At 42.9% G+C, this 21,438-nt stretch overlaps 1 protein-coding gene across 5 annotated transcripts; it reads left to right on the top strand.

The window, feature by feature from the left end:
• Nucleotides 1-2,284: 2,284 nt before the first annotated feature.
• NSRP1 (nuclear speckle splicing regulatory protein 1) lies at nt 2,285-21,438 on the top strand. 5 transcript variants are annotated; one of them, XM_028707371.2, is made up of 7 exons: nt 2,285-2,398; nt 4,605-4,686; nt 12,502-12,558; nt 15,546-15,677; nt 16,471-16,678; nt 17,455-17,563; nt 19,810-21,438. In XM_028707371.2, exons 1-7 carry the CDS (start codon nt 2,379-2,381, stop codon nt 20,753-20,755), a joined length of 1,554 nt encoding a protein of 517 aa, XP_028563204.2. In that variant the 5' UTR covers nt 2,285-2,378; the 3' UTR covers nt 20,756-21,438. The 5 variants fall into 5 exon arrangements, with proteins under 5 accessions (XP_028563204.2, XP_028563206.2, XP_028563207.2 ...); XM_028707373.2 differs by lacking the exon at nt 2,285-2,398 and adding an exon at nt 2,512-2,576; XM_028707374.2 differs by lacking the exon at nt 2,285-2,398 and adding an exon at nt 2,527-2,582.

Raw genomic sequence — 21,438 nt, 5'->3', positions numbered from 1 at the left:
CTTGGCATTATAAAAGACCTAGTAATATTCATACTAATACAGTATGTAAATCTGGGACTGCGGAAGCATAACTTTAGCACGCCACCGTAGCACGATTTCTGTTCTCATCCTGAAGCAAAGTTCTTAACCCGAGGTACTATTTCTGGGTTAGCGGAGTCTGTAACCTGAAGCGTCTGTAACCTGAAGCATCTGTAACCTGAAGCATATGTAACCCGAGGTACCACTGTATAGGGTGCCTACATTCTGCATGGACTGGTTGCATGGCAACATGTGCAAATGGCTTTAGATACCTATTAGGTCCATAAATTACCATATATATATAGCATATATTCAACACAAAAAACAGCGACAATTTGTTGTTGACAAAGGACAGCTGGACATATAGAGGGCCCCATTCCCTTCAGTAGCTTAGGGTCTCATCAAACCTAAATCCGGCACTGGGCTTCTGTCACAGCGTCCCTTTGCGCAAGAAGCGGTTTAGTCCTGCCGGCCACATGACCCCGAAAACTGTCTGTGGAAAAACACCAGCCCCCTCAGCCTTAAAGCAAGATGGGCGCCTCAAGCCCATAGTCGCCTTTGACTGGACTCAATCGTCCAGGGGTCCTTTACCTTTTACCAGAAAAATACAATATTAATAAAGAGAAGCAGAAGTGGTAGTAATAACAGTTTTTTAGAAAGCTGGGGGAAATAATGATCAAGAGCATGGGCATAGCTGGGGGGCGGAGGGGGGCAATTGCCCCCACTAGATTAAGTAAAACAAAAGAAATATTTAACTAACAGACCAATCACGTCGGTTCTACCCCCCTAATAAAAGTCCTGTCCCCCTAACAAAAATCCTGGCTACCCCCATGCCCAGATCTGTGACATTGCCCATGACCAAGAGACACTGAAGGATGGCCAGATTTAGGTTTGATGAGGCCCTCAGCTACTGAAGGGAATGGGGGCCCTTTATATGTCCAGCTGTCCTTTGTCATCAACAAATTGTTACTGTTTTTTGTGTTGAATATATGCTATATGGTAGTTTAAGGACCATCTCTTGCGGGGGTGCAATTAGTGCCAGCACCGTCCGTTAAGAGTTTGGGTGTAATCTTCAACACCTCCCTTTCCATGGAGGCGCAGACTGCAGCTATAACAAAGGCGGCATTTTTCCATCTCCGCCAAGCTAAGCAGTTGGCTCCTTACCTCTCTCGCCCTGACCTAGCCACTGTGATCCACGCGATGGTCACCTCCAGACTGGATTATTGTAACTCGCTCTACGTGGGGCTGCCCTTGAGACTGACCCAGAAACTCCAGCGGGTGCAGAATGCAGAATTACGGGGTCTTCGCTGCGAGATCACATTCACCCGGTGCTATACCAGCTGCACTGGCTCCCGGTGGAGTACAGGATCAGGTTTAAGGTGCTGGTTTTAACCTTTAAAGCCCTATACGGTCTAGGACCCTCATACCTACGGGACCGCCTCTCCTGGTATGTCCCACAGAGAAACTTACGGTCTTCAAATAAAAACATCTTGAAGGTCCCAGGCCACAGAGAAGTTAGGCTGGCCTCAACCAGAGCCAGGGCCTTTTCAGCTGTGGCCCCGATCTGGTGGAACGCTCTGTCCCAAGAGACCAGGGCCCTGCGGGACTTGACATCTTTCCGCAGGGCCTGCAAGACAGAGCTGCTCCACCAGGCCTTTGGCAAGGGCACAGCCTGACTCCCTCCCTCGGCAATCTTTGCGGAGCTCTGGCCCAATGGCTGCCAGTGGCTTGAATGAATGAATTTTAGAATGAATGATTTTAGAGTGTTGTTTATGCTGTACTTTTGTACTGTTTTATTGTTGTTAGCCGCCCTGAGCCCGGCTTCGGCTGGGGAGGGCGGGATATAAATAAAATTTATTATTATTATTAATAGGTATCGAAAGCCATTTGCACATAAGAAATAGGAGCCTACACAACACAAAACACTGTTGCTGTATGTAGGTTTTATTTTATTCACTTTTTATCTTATGTTTTGGAAATGCACATCCATTTCCCCCCCTTTAATTTTTTGGGGGGCCCCCAAGAAAGTGGGGCGCTAAGCTATAGCTTGTTTAGCTTGTACAGTAACTCCAGCACTGTTCTGAGGTGGTAATATTAAGAACGAATAAGCTGGGGGGGGGGAATTATATGGATAAAAAGACCCTGAAGCGGTAATAGTAACAATAATTGCGGGAATTAAGTGAGCGTGTGGGAATCAAGATTGGCGAAGGGAACGTGAGGCGGCGTCGAATCCGCAGTTGCCGGGCGAGAAGCTGAGGCGAGGAAAAGAGGCGGGAAAGAGCAACGCGGCGGCGGCGGCGGCTGTGTCCGTGTCCTCAGCCGCTCCCTCCTTCGTCCCGCCCTCGCGCCGCGTCGCCAAGATGGCGGCTCCGAGCAAGCAGTGAGTGTGGGGGAGGGGAGGCGAGGGGGCCGCGGAGCTGAGGGGGAACCGGGATGGGGGTTTGGGGTCGGAGAGGAGAGGGAGCCGAAGGGAAGGAGCCGCGGGGTCGGGGTGGGAATCGGGGCAGGAGCGGCGCTGAGGAGAAACGGAGCCGGGAGAGGGGAAACCCCCGGCCTGGGTCCGTGTGCGTCGAAACTGACAAGACCCAGGAAGGGACCGAGGCGGTTTTATTTTATTTTCCGAGGAGGGGGCACCGCCTGCCGGGAAGGAGGCCAAGGCGGCAGTGAGGTCGTGGTGGGGGCTGAGGGGGGGGCATGAGGAGGAGGAAAGTAGGGCCGGAAGATGGGGCTGAGGTAATTTCGGGGTGGGCGAGAGAGAGGAGGAGGGACTGAGGCGATTTTTCGGGGAGGGCGAGGCGGGTCTGATCCAGAGACTCGGAGGTGAAGTGGGGATTTGGGGGGGGGACGACGACGAAGAGGAACAAGGCTCCCCTCCCAATTATTTATCGTTATTTATTGCATTGCCCTCCCAAGTTGCTCAAGGTAGTGAACATTCATTAATCCCCCCTGTGAGGTAGGTTAGGCTGAGCAGCAATGGCCTGGTGGGGGATTCAATCTGTGGTCGCCCCCAGGTGTTGGTCTGACCCTCTAATCCAGTGTTCCCCAACCTTGGGCCTGCAGCTGTTTTTGAACTACAATTCCCATCATCCCTGACCACTGGTCTTGCTAGCTAGGGATGATGGGAGTTGTAGTCCAAAAACAGCTGGAGGCCCAAGGTTGGGGAACACTGCAGGTCTAATCCAGCCTTTCTCAGCCCCAGATGTCCTTGCACTACAGTTCCCATCATCCCTGACCGCTAGTCATGCTGGCTAGGAATGATGGGAGTTGTAGTCCAACAACAATGAGGGACCCAAGGTTGAGAAAGGCTGCTCTGACCACTACGCCGCACTGGGTGTGATTTCCTCCCTGCCCCCAAGACTCAACCCTACAGGAGCGTGGGTTGCACTGTGTTATTTATTTATTGCATTTATATCCCACCTTTCTCTCCCACCTCAAGGTGGTGTACATGATTCTATGTGCCTTCCCATTTAAATCCTGTGAGGCAGGTTAGGCTGAAAGACAGGGACTGGCCAAAGGTCACCCAGCGAGCTTCTTTGGTGGAGTGGAGATTTGACTGTGTCTCCCCTAGGCCTAGTCTTGACACTTTTAACTCAGGCTTTCCCCCACCTGGTGCCCTCCAGCCCCAGCATTGTACTGGTGTGATGGGTTGGGCTGATGGGAGTCCAAGTCCGAAACATCTACACTCTGCAGTGTGTCAAGTTTGGGAATGTGACTTTAACCACTATGTCACACTCTTGCTAGTTGGGAAAAAGAAGCCTCCTCCTCCATTAAAAGTATCAACACAACTTAATTATTTTTTATGCAAGCACTTAAACTGCAGTTGGCAGGCACTGTTTTAAAAGAAGCATCTCTCTTTCTCTAACACAGAGGAGATGATGCCTCTTCCCAAATGGCACCTGTTGTAACTCTTGTGGATTCTCTAAAAACAGAGATGCTTCTGACCCACTTGTATGTTTTTTCCTTCAAAAATATTGTTTTATCCACTTCATTACTTTGATCTAATAATTTTTGGGGGTATTTTTATTAAAAACAGTTATAGCCTCTTGTGGCACCCTCAGTGTGGCTAAAACATTAACTCAATATAAGAATATGAAAATAATGTAAAGAGAAGGCAAATAAATTATTAGCAGCAGATACAAGAATCCAGATTACTTGACCCAGTATGAATAGCCAACATATTTTGTTTGATTTATGAAAGCAGAAAGAGCACTCACCATGTCTCCTTGCCTAATCTCCTAAATTGAATGGCATCATGTTTTACATAATTACAAACATAACAAAAGTAATCATAATAAATAAAACATATAAGAAGTACACGACCAAATTGAACAATTTCTGTATAAATAAGATTTAAAAAATAAAGATACAAAAAATTAACATAAACAACAGCCACAATTCTGCAGCCCAAGGGTCTGTTCAGCAGCCTCAGCTTTGGTAGCTGCAGTCAGTCAGTCAGGGCCCTGTTTTCCATGCTGTCAGCAAAGCTAGTGCTGTTTTGTGTTTCTTCCTTACATTTCCGACTTTGCTGAAAAATACATTACTAAGACTACTGAACATATATTCAATGTTCATTTTTCTCTCCACAGATACGGACTTATATTTCCCAAGAAAGCGCAGCAGAAAACCTTTGTCAAACATGCAGTGTTTATGGATGACTCAGATGATGAGGTTAGTTTTTTGTTGTGCTTTGTTTCATTTATTATGTTTGTAAGAGGACAAAGTCCAAGATATACACGGAGGCTTCCTATGCAGTTTTCAAAAAATCCAGTTAAAACTAAATTTAAATTTATTTATTTATTTAAGCCAACTAAAATACAGGTTCAAAACCACTGTAGCAGCAGATCAGTAAATCAGCCTAGTATTCTACCAAGCATCCTGGGAGTAATGTCATTTGAACTCAGTTGTGACCTACTTTTGGGTAGACCTGCATAGCTATATGCTGTTGAACAGCCTAGCCAGCCTGCTGAATTCTTTCTGAATGAGGAAGGATTTATCTACCGCCTTAAAGGGCTTTAAAAAAGTGGGCTATTCAGGTGTCTCTCGGGATGGAGTTCCATAAAGACAAATTACAAGTATTGTAGAGAAAAAATGCTACTCCTTGCATCTGTCAGACGAATCTGAGAAAGCGTTTGGCTCAGAAGTCTCATCTGACAATGTGATCCCAGTATACACAGGGAATATGGGCCTACCTTATAATTTAACTTTAAAATAACCCCCATAGTATAAATTGTTTTTCCAGTAGAGGGTGCTGTATGCCATAGAACCATCATTTAAGTATCTGTTTCTATTATTCTTTGTGAGAAAATTATTTGCAAGCAGTGTGGAAGGATTATGTAGTCTATAAATAGGCTTAGTTCTCATAGATGAAGGATCAGTATTGCTGCTTTCAGGATGTTTCACAACCCAAGTTCTTATCAATATGTTAAAGATACTTTGATCTTAGCAGCAGGAATAGTAATTTAAATTCAATGGAAAACGGGACACTTGGTATCACTCACTCTGGAATACATCTATAATTAAGAATATTACACATAGAATCATAGAATTGTAAGTTGGAATGGACCCCGTGGGTCATCTAGTCCAACCCCCTGCAAAACAGGAATCCTGCATACAGCCATCCCTGAGTGGGTTTGAACCACCAGCCTTCTGGTTAACAGCCAGATGCACTGACCCATTATGTCACCCTTTGTATAATTGGAGATTTCAACAGGGACTAGAACATCGAGGCACTTTTTATATGATTTGGCAGTCTTTTATGACATATACAGCAGAGCCATCATTTTCAAAACAAACTTTGCTACAAGCCTGGTAAATCTGGAACGATACTTGATAATCAGATAACAATGAAAGTTTTGACTTTGGCTTTGTTATTTTAACCCATGTGCAACTGTACTCATTCTGCGTGCCAATTTGCTAATTTTATAGTTTTGTTTTTCATCTTCTAAGTTTTATCTGTTAGACTGCTTTAAATACATTATACAATAAAAAACTTTACAAACATATGTTAAAGATACAGGTGCCATAATTTAAACTTTTGATTGGTTTATAGCAATTAACATTATAATACATAAGTCAATTAGTGCTGTATATATAAAAAGCCAGTTACTGGATTTGGTTTGCTTTGTCACATTTAGGTGTGACATAGAAGAGCCTTGGAGCAGGACTGTAACTCAACAATAGAGCACATGTGTTGCTTGCAGAAGGTCTCTGGTTCAATCTCCAGCATTTTGAATTAGGTCTGGGAAAGACCTGTGTCTGAAACTCTGGAGAGTTGCTGCCTGTCAGTGTCAGCAGTATTGAGCTAGATGGACCAATGATCTAATCCAGGTTGAAGCAACTCCCTATCACATAGAAACAAAACCCAGGGCAAAGCTATAAGGATGGGATGTTCTCTGATCCCTATGGCTGTTCTGAATCATTGGCCCAAAGGAGGGCTCATGAGAGTAGGCGGAAACAGGAATACCAAAGAAGTTTGTCAAAAGCAGCAGAATGGCCAGTTCTAGTGCTTTATTAAAGAAGGCGTAGACTTACAGCAAAGTAGCCTGCCAGTTCATCTAGGCTTTGCAGACACAGGACAGACACTGCAACAAGGAGATGGCTTGTTTGCACCCAAGCAAACATGCATATGTTCTTTATACTAATAAATATAATAAATAAATAAAATAAAACATACACAAAGCAGCATACATTATTTCACCTAACTAGATGAAGGCCTAGGTGGCAAATTCCCAAATCTTACAGCCCAGCGTCCCAAGCCCACAGATAAGGATAGCATCAAAGTAAGCTAATTAGCTTATATCAAAGCAAGTGAGCTCATTGCTAAAACAACTATCAAATATTTGTGGGGTTATCTTGACTACCAAGATGGCGTTTTTAGCAAAGCTTCTAGAACAGTTCACCTTTGGTTCAACACAATGGGTAAAAGGAAACAAGCTGTTTCTTTGGGACCCTCGGGTACCCCAGACCTTTCCCCTGCATTTTCAACTTTCATTTAAAAAGAAATGAAGTCACTAGCCCTTTTAATGATGCCGATCTGAAGAAAAATCAGCAGGCAATATTCTTAGTTGCAAAACTTTATAGCATTAAGCCCAGTAGACGAATTGTTTAGAGTTGTCTTATTAACATTCAGTGCCCTCCCAGAGTATCCTTAGGTCCCCCACTTTCTCCTGTACACTCTATTTCTGCTCTTGCCCATGACTGATCTTCTCTTAACTAATGAGAAATAGGCAATGATTTACTAACTTCTAGTCTAATGTACTATTTAAAGAGAAGAAAAATATGCATCATCACTGGTGGTTGTCAATTGGCTTTTCACACGCACAAAAAAAATTGATTATGATTTTTTTTCAGACAGATCCTCTCATTTGCAAATAGAGTGTACAGAGGAGAATGATAGCCTCTTTATATTGTCCCTTTGATCTGGCATGGCGGGTGATGGGGGAAGCATCTTACAGAACTCCCCATGTTATTTCACAGCCCACAAAGTAGGTAATAAACCCAGCGACTGCCTTTATCATCAACCAAAAAATAAGATCATTTTTAAAAAACAAAATTACTTTATTAGTTTAGTAATAATTTTAGGCCTTTCCGAGATAAGGAGCTGCGTTTGGGAGGGGTTTCATTTCCTGGCTGCTTCCATATCAGCAAAAACTACGCCTTGCGTGTCTGAAGATGGTGTATTTATAACTGAACTCTAATAAAGTCCATGCCAGCAAACCTGCACACCTGACTTGGCCATGGCGATCATATATTAGATAGAAAACTTTTGTTCCGTTAAAAAAATGTTACTATGCATATTTCATTAAGATTTTCTTTGCTGTATTGAGAGGTTGTTTAATCTTTCTCTTATAATTTCCAAGTTATACAGCGAAGTGAATGTGTATGAGTATGCATGGAGAACAGGACTGGTTTTAGGATCGATGCTTATTAGGCTTAAAGGAGGTAACGTAATGTTCTGGGTTTTAAAAAATTATTTATTTGGTGCCATCAGCATGTCTGTTGCTTTCTGTAAACTCCATGGAGTTTTCTTTTCTTTTACAATCAAGGAGTGTATGAATTATTTGAAAGATAAATTTACATAGTACAAGAGGGCAGATACCTGTCCCAAGGAGCTTCCAGACTAAAATTTGACACGGAGGAAACAAAGGAGGAATGGGAAGGAAATGTAGGCAGGGGGTACTTAGAGAGATAGAAAAAGTGAGCGTTAAGGAAAGTTTCAATGGAAGTTAGAGACAGAACATCACTCAGGTGGTTACAGAGGCAGTTCCAATCTTTATGTGCAGCAAGAGGTAAATGTTGAAGAAGCAGAAGGACTTTAGCCAGCTGAAGTTGGTGAAAAATGGTGTTTTGTAGAACTCTGGAGCAGGGCACCCCTCTTCCTCTTCTCTGCAGCCTCAGTGGCACGAGGCAATGGGTGTCAGGAGTCTGTTGCTTCAAACCCTGTTTAGTCCAACAAGAGAAGGTAGTACAGTGTCCCGTTTGCAGTTTTATAGTTCTACAAGTTAAAAGGAGCTCATTGGATGCTATCATTCACAAAGAATGCTGTGAACATTTTGTGACAAACCTTGTGCTTCTGATGCTAAATATATTGTTAACTAGTAATAAAAGCAATATGTGGCGTTTCACCCACCCACTTAAGACAGAGTTTAACTCTTAAAAAAGAAAAGAAAGATCAAGAGTTATTAAAGCCTGCTGCTCTGTGTAGCTTTAATGGAAGAGAGGTCAGCATATCCAATATTTCTGTGAACCTTCATTTCCTTCACTCTAATCCAGAAGCCAACACACACCTTGATGTGTTGCCAATCTGTTTCATGTGACAGTTGAATCCAAAATGGTCTGTTTGGTCCAGCCACTCTGACTGAGACTACAATGATAAGTGATATATAAATAGTTGAAATACTTTTAAAAAATGTGCATTCTTCCTTATTTCAGGAGCAGAACAACCCTATAATATCTTTTTTTTATCTGATCCACAAGATAAAGAGGGAGTGATGCTCTTCATCCATTCTAGCTGCTTTATAGGCAGGGGTAAGAGAGCCTGTGAAGCTGTTGGAGCACTTCATAAATCTTATTTTAAAAGGGTACTCTGTGTCAAGAAGGAAAAAACAATTTGGCAGCCTAAGAGAAGGCTGTACCAGGTGTAGCAAAAGCATGAAAGAAGGGTTTAAATAAAAGAGGAATAATGAAAATGGATAGAATAAAGTAAAAATTTAAAAGATTTGCAATATGGGGAACAAACTCTGCAGTTCTCGTTGTGCTTCAGTTCTTTTCCCTTTAGGGAGAAACAAAGGGAGTTTTCCCTTTCAGAAAATATTATAAGTTCAAGCTTTGTGTCTCCAAAGAATACCATGATTGGGGGCAAACAGAAATCCCATGCCAGATTGCTGACTTCGTAAGGTTCTTTAATAAACGACCTGTTGATAAGTAGAAATAATACAAAAGAACAGGAAGTTCCCATCTATCAATCCTCTCAGCACAACAGGAAATTGTCACCCATAAAGCTCTGGAAGAGGTGTTTGTGCTGGCGCTGTTTTCCTTAAACTTCTTGGCGCGCTGTCCAAACAAATGACAGGTGGACCGCTTTAGAATTTTATGTACTGAAATTGAGGCCTCTATATTACTTTTATTGTTTGCATAATCTCCAGACACTAGTACACTTAACCGCCTAAAGGCAGGTCTGGGAAAAACTATTGTGAATTTTAAATATTTTGATGGAGAGAAATGACTTCTGCATGAAGAATACACCAATTTCATGAAAATATTGGACAAAATATGTCAGTTATTTTGAGTTGAAGTACAATTAGCTAAGTCCCTCAAGTTGAAGACATATTTTCTGAGGCAATTAATGCACGACGGGGTGAGCTCCCGTTGTTCGGTCCCAGCTCCTGCCCACCTAGCAGTTCAAAAGCACGTCAAAGTACAAGTAGATAAATAGGTACCGCTCCGGCGGGAAGGTAAACGGTGTTTCCGTGCGCTGCTCTGGTTTGCCAGAAGCAGCTTAGTCATGCTGGTCACATGACCCGGAAGCTGTCTGTGGACAAACGCTGGCTCCCTCAGCCTATAGAGCCAAATGAGCGCCGCAACCCCAGAGTCGTCTGTGACTGGACCTAACGATCAGGGGTACCTTTACCTTTACGTTCTGGATACATGGCCAACCTACCTTCAGAGCCAGTAAGCAATGTTTCTTAATCGGTCATGGATAGGGCAATCAGCTTCTTCCAAAGGTCAGTTGATCTATGCTTCCTGTGTAGTGCTATTGATACATTGTCCAGCCGAGCTAGTCCCAAACCTGTTCCTTCGTGATAAAACAATGACATATAGACTGACCGTGGCCGGGTTTATTGATGCAGCTATGGCTATGGTGGATGAACACCAAAGGTCTATCTAGTCTAGCATTCAGCAGCAGCCTGCCAGGTGCCATTGCGGAGTTCAGAAGTGAAAGCTCTCCTCTTCTTTTACAGCACTTGGTATTTGGTTCTAGGTGCCTTCTTACAGGGGTATACAATTGTAGCCACTCCTATCATTAAAGTTGGAAAGGACCCCAAGGGTCATTTAGTGCAACCCCCTGTAATGTGAAGCTTCAGGTGAGCAGTCCTGGATTCAGCACCACAGTACATTGGCATAAAAGAGTTGTTCAAACATTTGCTTCGTACTTCAAGGAGGTAGGAAACAGCATACGTGAGTGCAATTCAAAACCTAGAGAACCTTTATTGTTGATAGTTCATTTCTGTGTCAGAAACAAAAAAATGGCATATGGCACTTCTGCAAGAGCAAATTAATATTCAAGTCAGTTTGAATTTGCTGTGTGTCATGGTGAGTCAGCTTTCTTCATCCCACTTGGACATGAATGTATAAGAATAAAATAAAAAATTACCTGCTGCTTGTTTTCCATTTGCTGTCTTTTAGTATTATGAAGTGCTGGTGACAAAAGTTCTTCCACTTGTAAGAAAAGCTGATGTTCAGTATGAGTCATGGCAGGATTGGAAAACTATGATAGCTGCCAAAATGTTAAAAAAGATATTTTTCATGTTCCCCTGTCACCTGGTGGAGGGAAAGGAATATTTGATTGCTAATGCTCTATAAACAAGTGGTCTTTGTAGTTACATTCGTTCAGCAAACACAGGGAGTTGCAGATCTATGTAGAATTAGGAAATGTGAAGAAGAGATCTGGTGTGCTTCACTTTATTGTGAATAAGGAAACTGCATTCTGAACTAAGTTAGCAGGGCTGTTTCCATTGCTGTTCTTAATACACTGCTTTCTAGTGTGATGTTCTTCTCCCCGCATAATGTGCTTTGGAGGTGGGTGGGTGGGTGTCGTATCCTACTTACAAAATAACCACTTTGTGATTACTGAATTGCTCTTTACATCTTCAGAGCAGGCTTAGGTAACTGAGTTAGAGATGTTTGGTGCTAGGTGAGCTCTGACAACAGCCCAACACATCCCCATGGAGTTGGAGCCCTATATGGTGACTACAGCATCTGCAACAATCCACATGAAGGGCCCAGCCAGTGTCTTGCCCTGCCCTGCCTTGCCTTTCTGCTGCTGCCTCTCAGCAAGAGCAACATCTTCTCCAGCTGCAGCTCAGATCTGGCCCAGGTCTATTTCACAGCCAGCCCCGATCCCAGGCTTACAGGCTGAGTTTCTCAATTTCTAATGTAGTAATGTACCTGCATCATAAGCTGTAATATAGTACGATGCTTAACAAAGGGAAAAGCAACAGTTTGAACATAAATATTTCACTAAAACAGTATAAGGTAGCTTTCTGTCTTCCTAATCCCAAGAGTGCCTGGACCAACCCAGCCAGATGGGTGGGGTATAAATACAGTGGTACCTTGTTTGTTGAACATAAGCTGTTCCGGAAGACGGTTTGACAACCGAGGTGCAAAGGGCAGTTGGCAAAGTCAGTTGAGAAAACTGAATAAAACGCAGCAGAAGCTGTTAAATGTCCAAAAAACGTTCAAAACGGAAGCAATTACTTTGGGGTTTTCAGCGTTCGGAAACCGAAACGTTCAGTTTCTGAGACGCTCGAAAACCGAGGTACCACTGTGATAAAATTATTATTATAACCATGTTTAGTCTTAAGTCCCACCATTTTCATTGGGACTTAAAATATCATCAGTGTGCAGATGGCTATGTTGACCACATAGCTCTTCTCAATACAGTACTTTATGGACAAAGAAAATGATATTGGCATTTCAGTGGTTGGAAATTTCTTTTCTATGGATGCGGACGACAGTGTTTCTCTACTGATGACCTTCCATATTTATTTGCTTTTAAACTGTTTTGAAAATGTAGCAAACTTGCATTGACCTTCAACATGGTCATATTAATACTGGAAGTCAGTCTCTCTGGGGGCATACTCCCAGGCAAGTGTTCTTAGGACTGCAACCTTATTTATTTTTTAAACTATTGTGGGCTATACAAAACAAAAATAGCATATTTATATGTAACTTAATATGCAAAATATTTTTTTTTCTTTACAGTCTTCTGTGGGTGAGAGCCTTCAACGAGAAGCCTTGAAAAAGCAAGCAATGAAACAAGTAAGTTGGCAATATGTGTACACACACACATCTTACTCCTTGGTTTCTGGTCTCATTACACAAATATATATATGGTGGTGATTGTTATACTGATATCAATGTATATGGCAATTTGCCCTGAAATGTATAGAAAGAGAGAATGCTCTCTCCTGAGGAACACGCCACCTAAATTAGAACAGGGTAATGCCAATAACCAAGACAGCATGATCCATCTTAAAATCTGACTTTCCACGATCATGCATTGAGGTAATGCTAGTGTCTCCGCCCCAACCCTCCAATAAGATTTTAGTAAAGCCTTCAATGTAACAACTTGCCTGGTAGCCATAGACAATCTAATTCCATTCAGGAAAGTAAGCAATCTAGTAGAGGAGAGACAGATCAGTCTTGTCTCTCCTCCACAAATCTGCTTGGTAGAAAGCACTTTTTTTTTTACTAGCCTGCCAAGAGGCTGGCAGACCGCAGTTTCATGTTTGTTGCAGAGGAGCGTGTTCTACAGCCTGCATTGAAATGCAGTCTAGCTTCTTAGCCAACAGTAGAAAAGAAAAGAAATCCAGACCAGCAACTTTGGTAGGCTTATTTACCTGGCTGTCCTACACCAGTGCAAATGTTTAGAAATAGGAGGTTAACACTGGCACCTGACAAGGCTAATTGTTTTCTTATAGGGCTGTCAACCAGTATATTTCACCAAGTTTTGGCAGCAAGTGTTAGAAAAATTAGAGTGGCAGCTGTTCTTCTTTTCATAATAGTTTTTTTTAAAAAAAATTATATTAGTGTAATGTATAAATGAATTATTGGATTATTTTATGTGATTCATCCTCATAATTTTACACACCAGCCCTGTCCTCTTGGCACTCGGTTTTGGAACTGCAACACTTTCCTTATTAACAATGACATAATTTATATCAAAGCTTGAATTTTTAGTTTCCATGACTTTGTTTGCGTAATAAACAGTTCCGCTTTTATACAACTCTGTTTTTCTTGGGTTTATTTTGGCTATGTCAAGTTTTTACAGAAAAACAACCCTGCTGCAAGCCTTGAAGCAGGTTGCCATATATCTACTCATAGTTTACAATGCACCATTAAACGTGGAGACTAATTTAGCATCCACACTGTAAAAACCACCAGGAGAGGCAAATTCCTTCTCTGACATCAAATATAGGACTCCTTGACTGACTACTTGTGTAACTTTTGTTTCAGAATGAAAGTCTTAATACTATGAGAAAACAAAAGGAACTTTTCCACTGTTTAGATTTCCACCACACTTGGCTAAATTGTAATAGAGAGAAAAGACATGGAGCCAATAATTTTTTCTGTAATAGAAATACTGGCCTTTGGGTTACATAAACACAGAAGATGGTTTTGCAGATTATGATGAGTATGAGAGATAACATCTCTGTGGTTTGCACCTAGTGGAAACATTCATGGCCCCTTGGTTTCCTGTAGGGAAGGGAGAAGGCTTACTCAGTTGCTCCCTGGGGCTTCTGGGCAAGGTGGTAGAGTTAACTTAGACTCACACTTGGGTTTCTCTACTGGGAAGAGGGGAATGTTATAGACTAGGCATGCCCAAGAGGTGGATCACAATCTATTGGTAGATCATGGGGAGTTCCTGGTTGATCTCTGGCCCCTCAGCGATCTCCTTACAAAAAAACAACCCACAATTTGGGCTTCCTAAAAAAAGCCTCCACAACTTTGGGTAGATCACTGCCAGTCTTTTTACGACAATGGGTAGATCACTGCCAGTTTTTTTATACTGTGAATAGATTGCATACTATTGCGAGCTGGACGTCCCTGTTATAGACCTTGCCTGTGTGTGCGTAAAAATGAACACATACTTCTCTGTATATATAATCAGTCATAGTGTTTCTTTGGCCAGGGAGACAAAGTGGGTTACAATAACCATGAAGATTGTTCTCATTTTGCTCAGGCACTAGTGTGAGCAGGAGCAACAAACCATGATCTCTGGGTTAGCATTATGTCCAACCCGTAGATTGTGGTTTGTTGATAGGAGAGAACAAACCATGGTGCAACATTGTGGTTTTTTTAGAGTGAAACAAACTGTGATCCTTGGATTTAACTCGTAAGCCAGGCAAGAGTGTTTGTTACTGCTACTGTCTAGAGGAGAGGAGCAAAGTGGGAACTTATGTGTTTTTTTGGTAAACCATAGTTTGCCATTAGGGACGCGGGTGGTGCTGTGGGTTAAACCACAGAGCCTAGGACTTGCCAATCAGAAGGTTGGCGGTTCGAATCCCTGCGGCGGGGTGAGCTCCCGTTGCTCGGTCCCTGCTCCTGCCAACCTAGCAGTTCGAAAGCACATCAAAGTGCAAGTAGATAAATAGGTACCACTCCGGCAGGAAGGTAAACGGCATTTCTGTGCGCTGCTCTGGTTCGCCAGAAGCGGCTTAGTCCTGCTGGCCACATGACCCGGAAGCTGTACGCCGGCTCCCTTGGCCAATAAAGCGAGATGAGCGCCGCAGCCTCAGAGTCGGTCACGACTGGATCTAATGGTCAGGGATCTCTTTACCTTTACCTTTAGTTTGCCATGATGGGCTAACACTACCATTGTATCAGCTTTCTATTCCAGTGGCTGTCTGTCTCTGTCTTATGTTTTTTCTGGCCCAAAGTCAGAGAGCACATCCTCAACACAGGTAAATAGTGATGTGCTGCATTTCCAGTCAGAGAGACACAGGGCCACATGATGGGGCTGTTATTTTGGCTTTAAGATTCTAGCACAAACTTCCAGAATGGAGCAGTGAGGGGTGAATAAACAGCACAGGTCTTTGGAAGCAGAAGCTTGGCAGCAAGGAGGAGAAGACTTCTCTTGTATAACCATCTGGAAGGCTGCACTAGCGCCTTAAATGTTTTTAATAAAAGTCTCTTGTTTGCAGCTTCTGTCTTAACCGAGATAATTATAGATAATACATTGCTGGACTAGCTTCCTGGAAGACTCTAATGAAAATACCATAACCTTTCTTTCCTTCCTTTTAAAGACCAAGCTTGAGATCCAGAGGGCATTGGCGGAAGACTCCACAGTGTATGAATATGACAATATTTACGACGACATACAGCAAAAGAAGGCAGAAAGTCATGCCAGCGCACTTGCAGGGAAAGGGGAAAAAAAGGTCCATACCTGGAAATGAGTATGATGTCTGTCTTTGCCTCTCTACACTAGGGATGTGTGGGGCGGTGAAGACCTCCAGCTGTGGGTGGGAAGAGGCCAAGAGGGATGTGGAGCCACTGAGGGGAAGGGAATCAAAGGTTAACACTCCCTGCACATCATGGAAAATTCAGGAGTGGGATCTGCTGATGCTGCTATTTATCATTCAAGTGACACTTTTCTATTCTTACAAACTGCATCACCTCTTTCAAGTTTACCTTCAACTGTCATGTGGGATGGGCCCCTATTCCTACTTCAAAAATGGAGAACTGAGGGCTCAGGGAGAATTATCTTTTGCAAGCCTCTGCAGTCAGATTTCAGCCCAAGTCTTACAGATACACTAGATTTAGACTTGGATCACACTGTCCCTTTCCTGCACATTTTTGTTGGACATCACCTTCATCTCTCAGGATGTCCTCTTCATGTTCTGAAGAATAACAGGGAATCTTCCTCACCTCATGCGAAGTGTTGGATTGAGGCTCACTTTGACTGGGAAGAGTCCCCCAGCTTTAAACTCAGGGTTTAAGTGTAGCATCACAAGTAGGATTGGTGGCAATTACAGATTTCACCTGGCTTAGGATACCAGGCAGATTTTGTGTGCCTCTGCTCAATAACTTTGCCTTGGTACTGATGGTAGCTCAGAGGGGCAGCAGTAGCTTCTGTAAAATGTATCCCACAATATTCACAGCATCTTCAATTTATTTGCCACAGGTAATCTCAGTCTTCTTCCATTTCTTCATTGCTGTTTGTCTTTGCAGCCCAAGTACATCCAAAATATTCTCAAGGCAGCCGAGCTAAGGAAGAAGGAGCAGGAAAAGAGAATGGAGAAGAAGATTCAGAAAGAACGTGAACTGGAAGGAGGCGCGTTTGATGACAAAGAAGCCTTTGTAACATCGGCCTACAAGAAGAAACTGCAAGAAAGAGCTGAGGAGGAGGAAAGAGAAAAGAGGGAGGCAGCAATTGAGGGTGAGGAAGATGACCAGGGTGCTGATAGATTGCTCTCATGGGTGCTAGGAACCAAATTGTCAAGACTCTAAACTCACAGTAGCCTAAATGACCTTTAAGTAGGAATCATCTGGCAGATTTGGTTGTGTTCCTTTACACATTGTCTCCTTGAGGAGGTGTCAAGATGGGAACTCTTTTTTGTTCCCGGCCCTGTTCCTTTGGTTTGGGATAATGTGTGGCTTGTGAAGTAAGCTGGGGGAGAGAGACATTTGCTTAAAGAAAACTCAGGGGTTTGTATGGAAATCTCCCCTCTTCAAAGCAAACACTTAGCCACTGTACAGCACTATCACAATATCATTTTCACAGCACAAGAAGTGTGTGTGGTTTTTAAGAATTGCCATATTGGGTTTCTTTTTTGGACTGCATGTATGCATACCAGTGATCAGCAGTTGGATTATTCTGAAATGCCCTCTTCATGTCTCTTTGAAGAGGGAACCACAGCTGCTTATACTCCCTAGTGCTCAAGAGATTGATGAGACCCTCAAACTCCATCCCTGCCACATCCCCAGTTTTAGCCACACCATTCTCTCCTCAATAACTTTCTCAATAAAAACAGTAGCTAAGAGGGTTGTTCCCCACCATCACTGCCCCTATAATCTGAGTACTGTGTACAACCCCTGCTTTGTTCCAGATATCCCAGGCAATGTGGGCAATTGCAATGAAGCTTTTTCTCCCAGCTGCTTTATTGATAAATAATAATAATTCCTAATTTTATGTCCTCCTTCCCTTTTTTTTAGCATGTCTGGATGTGACCAAGCAGAAGGATCTCAGTGGCTTTTACAGGCACCTGCTAAACCAGGCAGTGGGGGAAGAGGAGATGCCCAAATGCAGCCTTCGGGAGGCCAGGTAAGGTTGAAATGCAGAAAAATCAGCTTCTCTGGCAGTCACAGTTTCAGCATCTACTTGATGGCTTTGAGCTCAATGGAGCCAGAGTTTGGTCCCAGTTAGCAATCCTCAGCTCAGAATGGAGAGTTTCATTCTAACCAGAGTGTGCATGGTGTTTGATAACCATAAAGAAGGGACTGAATTTTTGCTCCACTCTTGGGTGGGATGGCAGTCGGAGGTCAAGTGGGTGCCTCCTCTCTCTCTGGATGAATGAGGAAAGGTTTCCTTACAGATGATGTGATGTGACTATAGTGGGGAGCAGCCTAGGCTGGCTTATTGGCATCAAGCCAAGACATCTGCGACCTGCAGGGTGATCCTTCAATAATAACATATGGAGGGTAATTAAACTACTGTTCTCTTTCACCAGGTTGGCAATGTGGCTTTGGGGTGTTACCAGGGAGACATGGAAGGCTGTCTCCTTCTTGTTTTTGTATACATTTTTAATTGCATGGTGCTATACTTGTTCCCATTTGTTTTTATTGTTCATTTGGTGCTCACTTTTAGTTGTTTTTAAATGTTTCATATTTGCTCTGTACATCACTGTGGTTGCCTTTTCTTTTTTTTACGAAAAAAGAAATTAACGTGTTCTTTAAACAAAGGGAGAAGTTTTTTTCAGACATAGGTAGAGTCCATAATACATTCTAGAAGAAAGCCAGCTATAAAATGCTGGCACCTTAGCATGTTTCTTAATGTCCCCTGACAAACGGTCTCTCTGTGTGTGCATGTGTCCCTTTTCCAAGCAAGCTATAGAAACACCAATGGCACTAGTGACTTTCAGATCTCAGGCTGGCTTTACCTTCCCTTAGCCAAAGTCCACTCTTAATTTGAAAGGCATGTTCAAAATCATCACCATCATTATTATTTGCATTTATTAATCACTTACTACATAAATTGTCTTAAAGTGACTTAGAATTACATAAGCTTTTACCCAGTTGATGTATATGTGGCAGAATTTTGCTTTTCTGGGTGAATAATTTGGATTGCTTGGACAGGTAATTTTAGTGAAGTAAACAGTGTGGGTTATATCCTTAAATGTTAGCTTCCTTATTAACTACCCAAGACTGAAACATTGTAACTTCCCTGGTCCTATCAGTTTGGCAGCTATAATTATACTCTCAGCTGTTACCACCTTGTTTTGTCTTGTGTTAATCTTTCCAGAAGAGGAATATCTCTTGAATGTATGTATAGAAACATGATTGATCAGCAAAATACGAATTTCTCATAGTGTTACAGATGCTGTCACTGGGGCATTTGGAGCATATCTGTCACTAAAGACAATGTCATCTCATTTTCCCTCTATGGAGGACTATTTTGCAATAGTGTAGTCATCCTTTATAAGGAAGTAGTATTCTCCTTTTCTGGTAAATAGAAAATCTTGCAGCTCTTGTTTCATTAATACTAATAAATGCTCACAGTGTATTTGTGCTAATTTGGAGAAAATCCAAAGTCCGAGTCATATTTACGGGTGTTAAAGTACTTGCCAGTCAGAGCTTACAACATGGATTGATGAATCATTGGGTCCGAACCCTACTCCAGTATGTGATGAGATCATGTGATGTGAACCAAACAAGTTCAGGTATAGATGACAGAAAAACAGGTGGTGATAAATACTGCCTGAGAGTGTGTGCCTGTTATGCCTCATGGCTTTCCCAACCATTCATTACAGATGGCAGCCATGATGACTGCTACATGTTCTGCTCATCACTTCCAGTAGGCAAAATGAGTGCACACCAGAGTGATAAGGAACCCATATTAAATCCCTCCAACTGGGAATGCTGTTGGTACCTTGTTTAACACAAATCAGGAGTTGAACATTTGATACACACATTCTGGATGAGAGATTAATATTTAGCCATGCATGCCACATGTTTCAATTATGCATTGTTTCAAGTAGCAGCCAGAAAGCTTTTTGGAAGCACCCAAACACAGCATTAAAATAATGGCCAGCACCATTTATTGTCCCCAGTGCCTGGTGTTCAGAGGTGGTATACTCTCTAGGATCATGCAGTTTCTGTTTCTTGTTGTGAAATAAATGCGGTAAACTTGCAGTTTTCTACAAATTCTTTTTTTTTCCCCCCTACAAATTCTTGACATGAAAACATGCTTTTCTTAGAAATGTGGGTGTATGCTTTGGAGGATAAGATGATGCTAGGTTGTTCTGAGTTGGCAGGGAGTGAATTTTATTTTGTGTCTTAAAAAAAATGTAGGATAAAGGAAGAAGAACCCAGTGGGAATTCCTGTGACTCCAAGCAAATAAGCAAAAACCTGGATGAGCGGACAAGTTCCCACATTCCTCTAAAAGCAGAAGATAACCCAGATGCAGACAGTGACTTGGAAATGGATACTAGTGATGAGGAGAACAGTGCTAAAGCACACACAAACAGCGGAACTGCACACACAAACAGCAGAACTGGCAACAAAAAGGAGAGTAGGCAAGGCCACTCTGACCATAGTGGGGAGAGTTCCAGGCATCACAGGAGCCGAAGGGACTCAAGGTCATCCAGCGAGGAGAGAAGCTGCCATCAAAAGGTGCCTTCGAGTCATCCAGAGAAAGAGGAGGGTGGGGGAAGGAAGGAAAAAAGTGGGCAGCACAGGGAAAAGGAACGTGAGAGAAGACACAAAGACCATGAAAAAGAGGAGCGCTCTAGACCCGAGAACCATCATAGGAGACGGGAAGAACAGGATGAGAAGCAGAGGAGAAAAGACAGGAAAGAGAGGGATGATTATGATAGAGATCTGAAGATGTGGAGAGACAGAGAGGAAAGGTATTCTGAGTGGGAACAGCAAGAGAAAGAGAGGCACAAAGAGAGGCACAGGGATAGGGAAAGGGACAAAGGGGCACAGGAACACAAAGAGGAGAAGAAGCAGCAAGAAAGGAAAAGTAGTAGCCCTGGGCCCTTGGCGAAAGATTGCCATCGGGCTCCAGAAAGTGATAGTAGGGGAGAAAACCCCCCCAACTCTGAGAGATCATTAGAATTGAAGCACAGGACTTCAGGGGTGGGAGCAGAGGAAGCAGAGAAACCTCCAGAGAGCCAGAGCAAATTTGCAAAGCGTAGTAACGAGGAGACAGTGATGTCAGCAAGAGACCGCTACCTGGCTCGGCAGATGGCCCGCGTGGGCACCAAGTCTTACATAGAAAAAGAAGAGGATTAGGTTTCCTTTCAGGAGGAGCATATCAGGAAGGTGACATGTTCTTATCGCTGGTGGGAATACCAAGGCAGGAGGGAATTGTACACAGGAATTGAAGTACAATAGCTTCAGGCCATTCATTTTAAGAGGATTTTTAAAAAGGGTATCCTTTTCTGCAGGAGAAATGGATAGAGAGGTATGACTTTTGGACACAGAGTATATAGCTTGATATGGGTCTGTTCACACTGACAATCTGCACCTCAGTACCTGCTTATGCTCTGTCTTTTCAGTGCAGTGAGCTCCAGCCTGTGGCTAATAACCTCACAGAGGTTTCCTTTAGATCATGAGCGGGGAGCCTGTGGCTCTCCAGATATTGCTGGGCTACAGCTCCCATCACCCTTGGTCCTGTTGGCTGCTGGGGATTGGAGCCCAACAACAGCTGGAGGGCCACAGCGTCCTCATCCCTGCTCTAGAGCCTTCTGTCCAGCCACAGGTACTAAGGGAAAATAAGTGTGAAAACCAAACTTAATGAGGAATACAAATAAGCCCAGAAGCAAAAATTATTATTGTTTTGTTTTATTTTTTTAAAAAACACCACCACCACCGCTTAGTTCCACAGTGAACTTAAATGTGGGGAGTCTTTGTTTGGAGTTTTGTTAATTCTTCTGTGCAGAAACATTGAAATAAAATGAAAGATGTGAATCTTA

This window comes from Podarcis muralis, chromosome 15 (genome assembly GCF_964188315.1).
Source record: "Podarcis muralis chromosome 15, rPodMur119.hap1.1, whole genome shotgun sequence".
NCBI lineage: Eukaryota > Metazoa > Chordata > Lepidosauria > Squamata > Lacertidae > Podarcis > Podarcis muralis.
The sequence above is the reverse complement of the archived record's forward strand: the minus strand, read 5'-3'. Positions and strand labels throughout refer to the sequence as shown.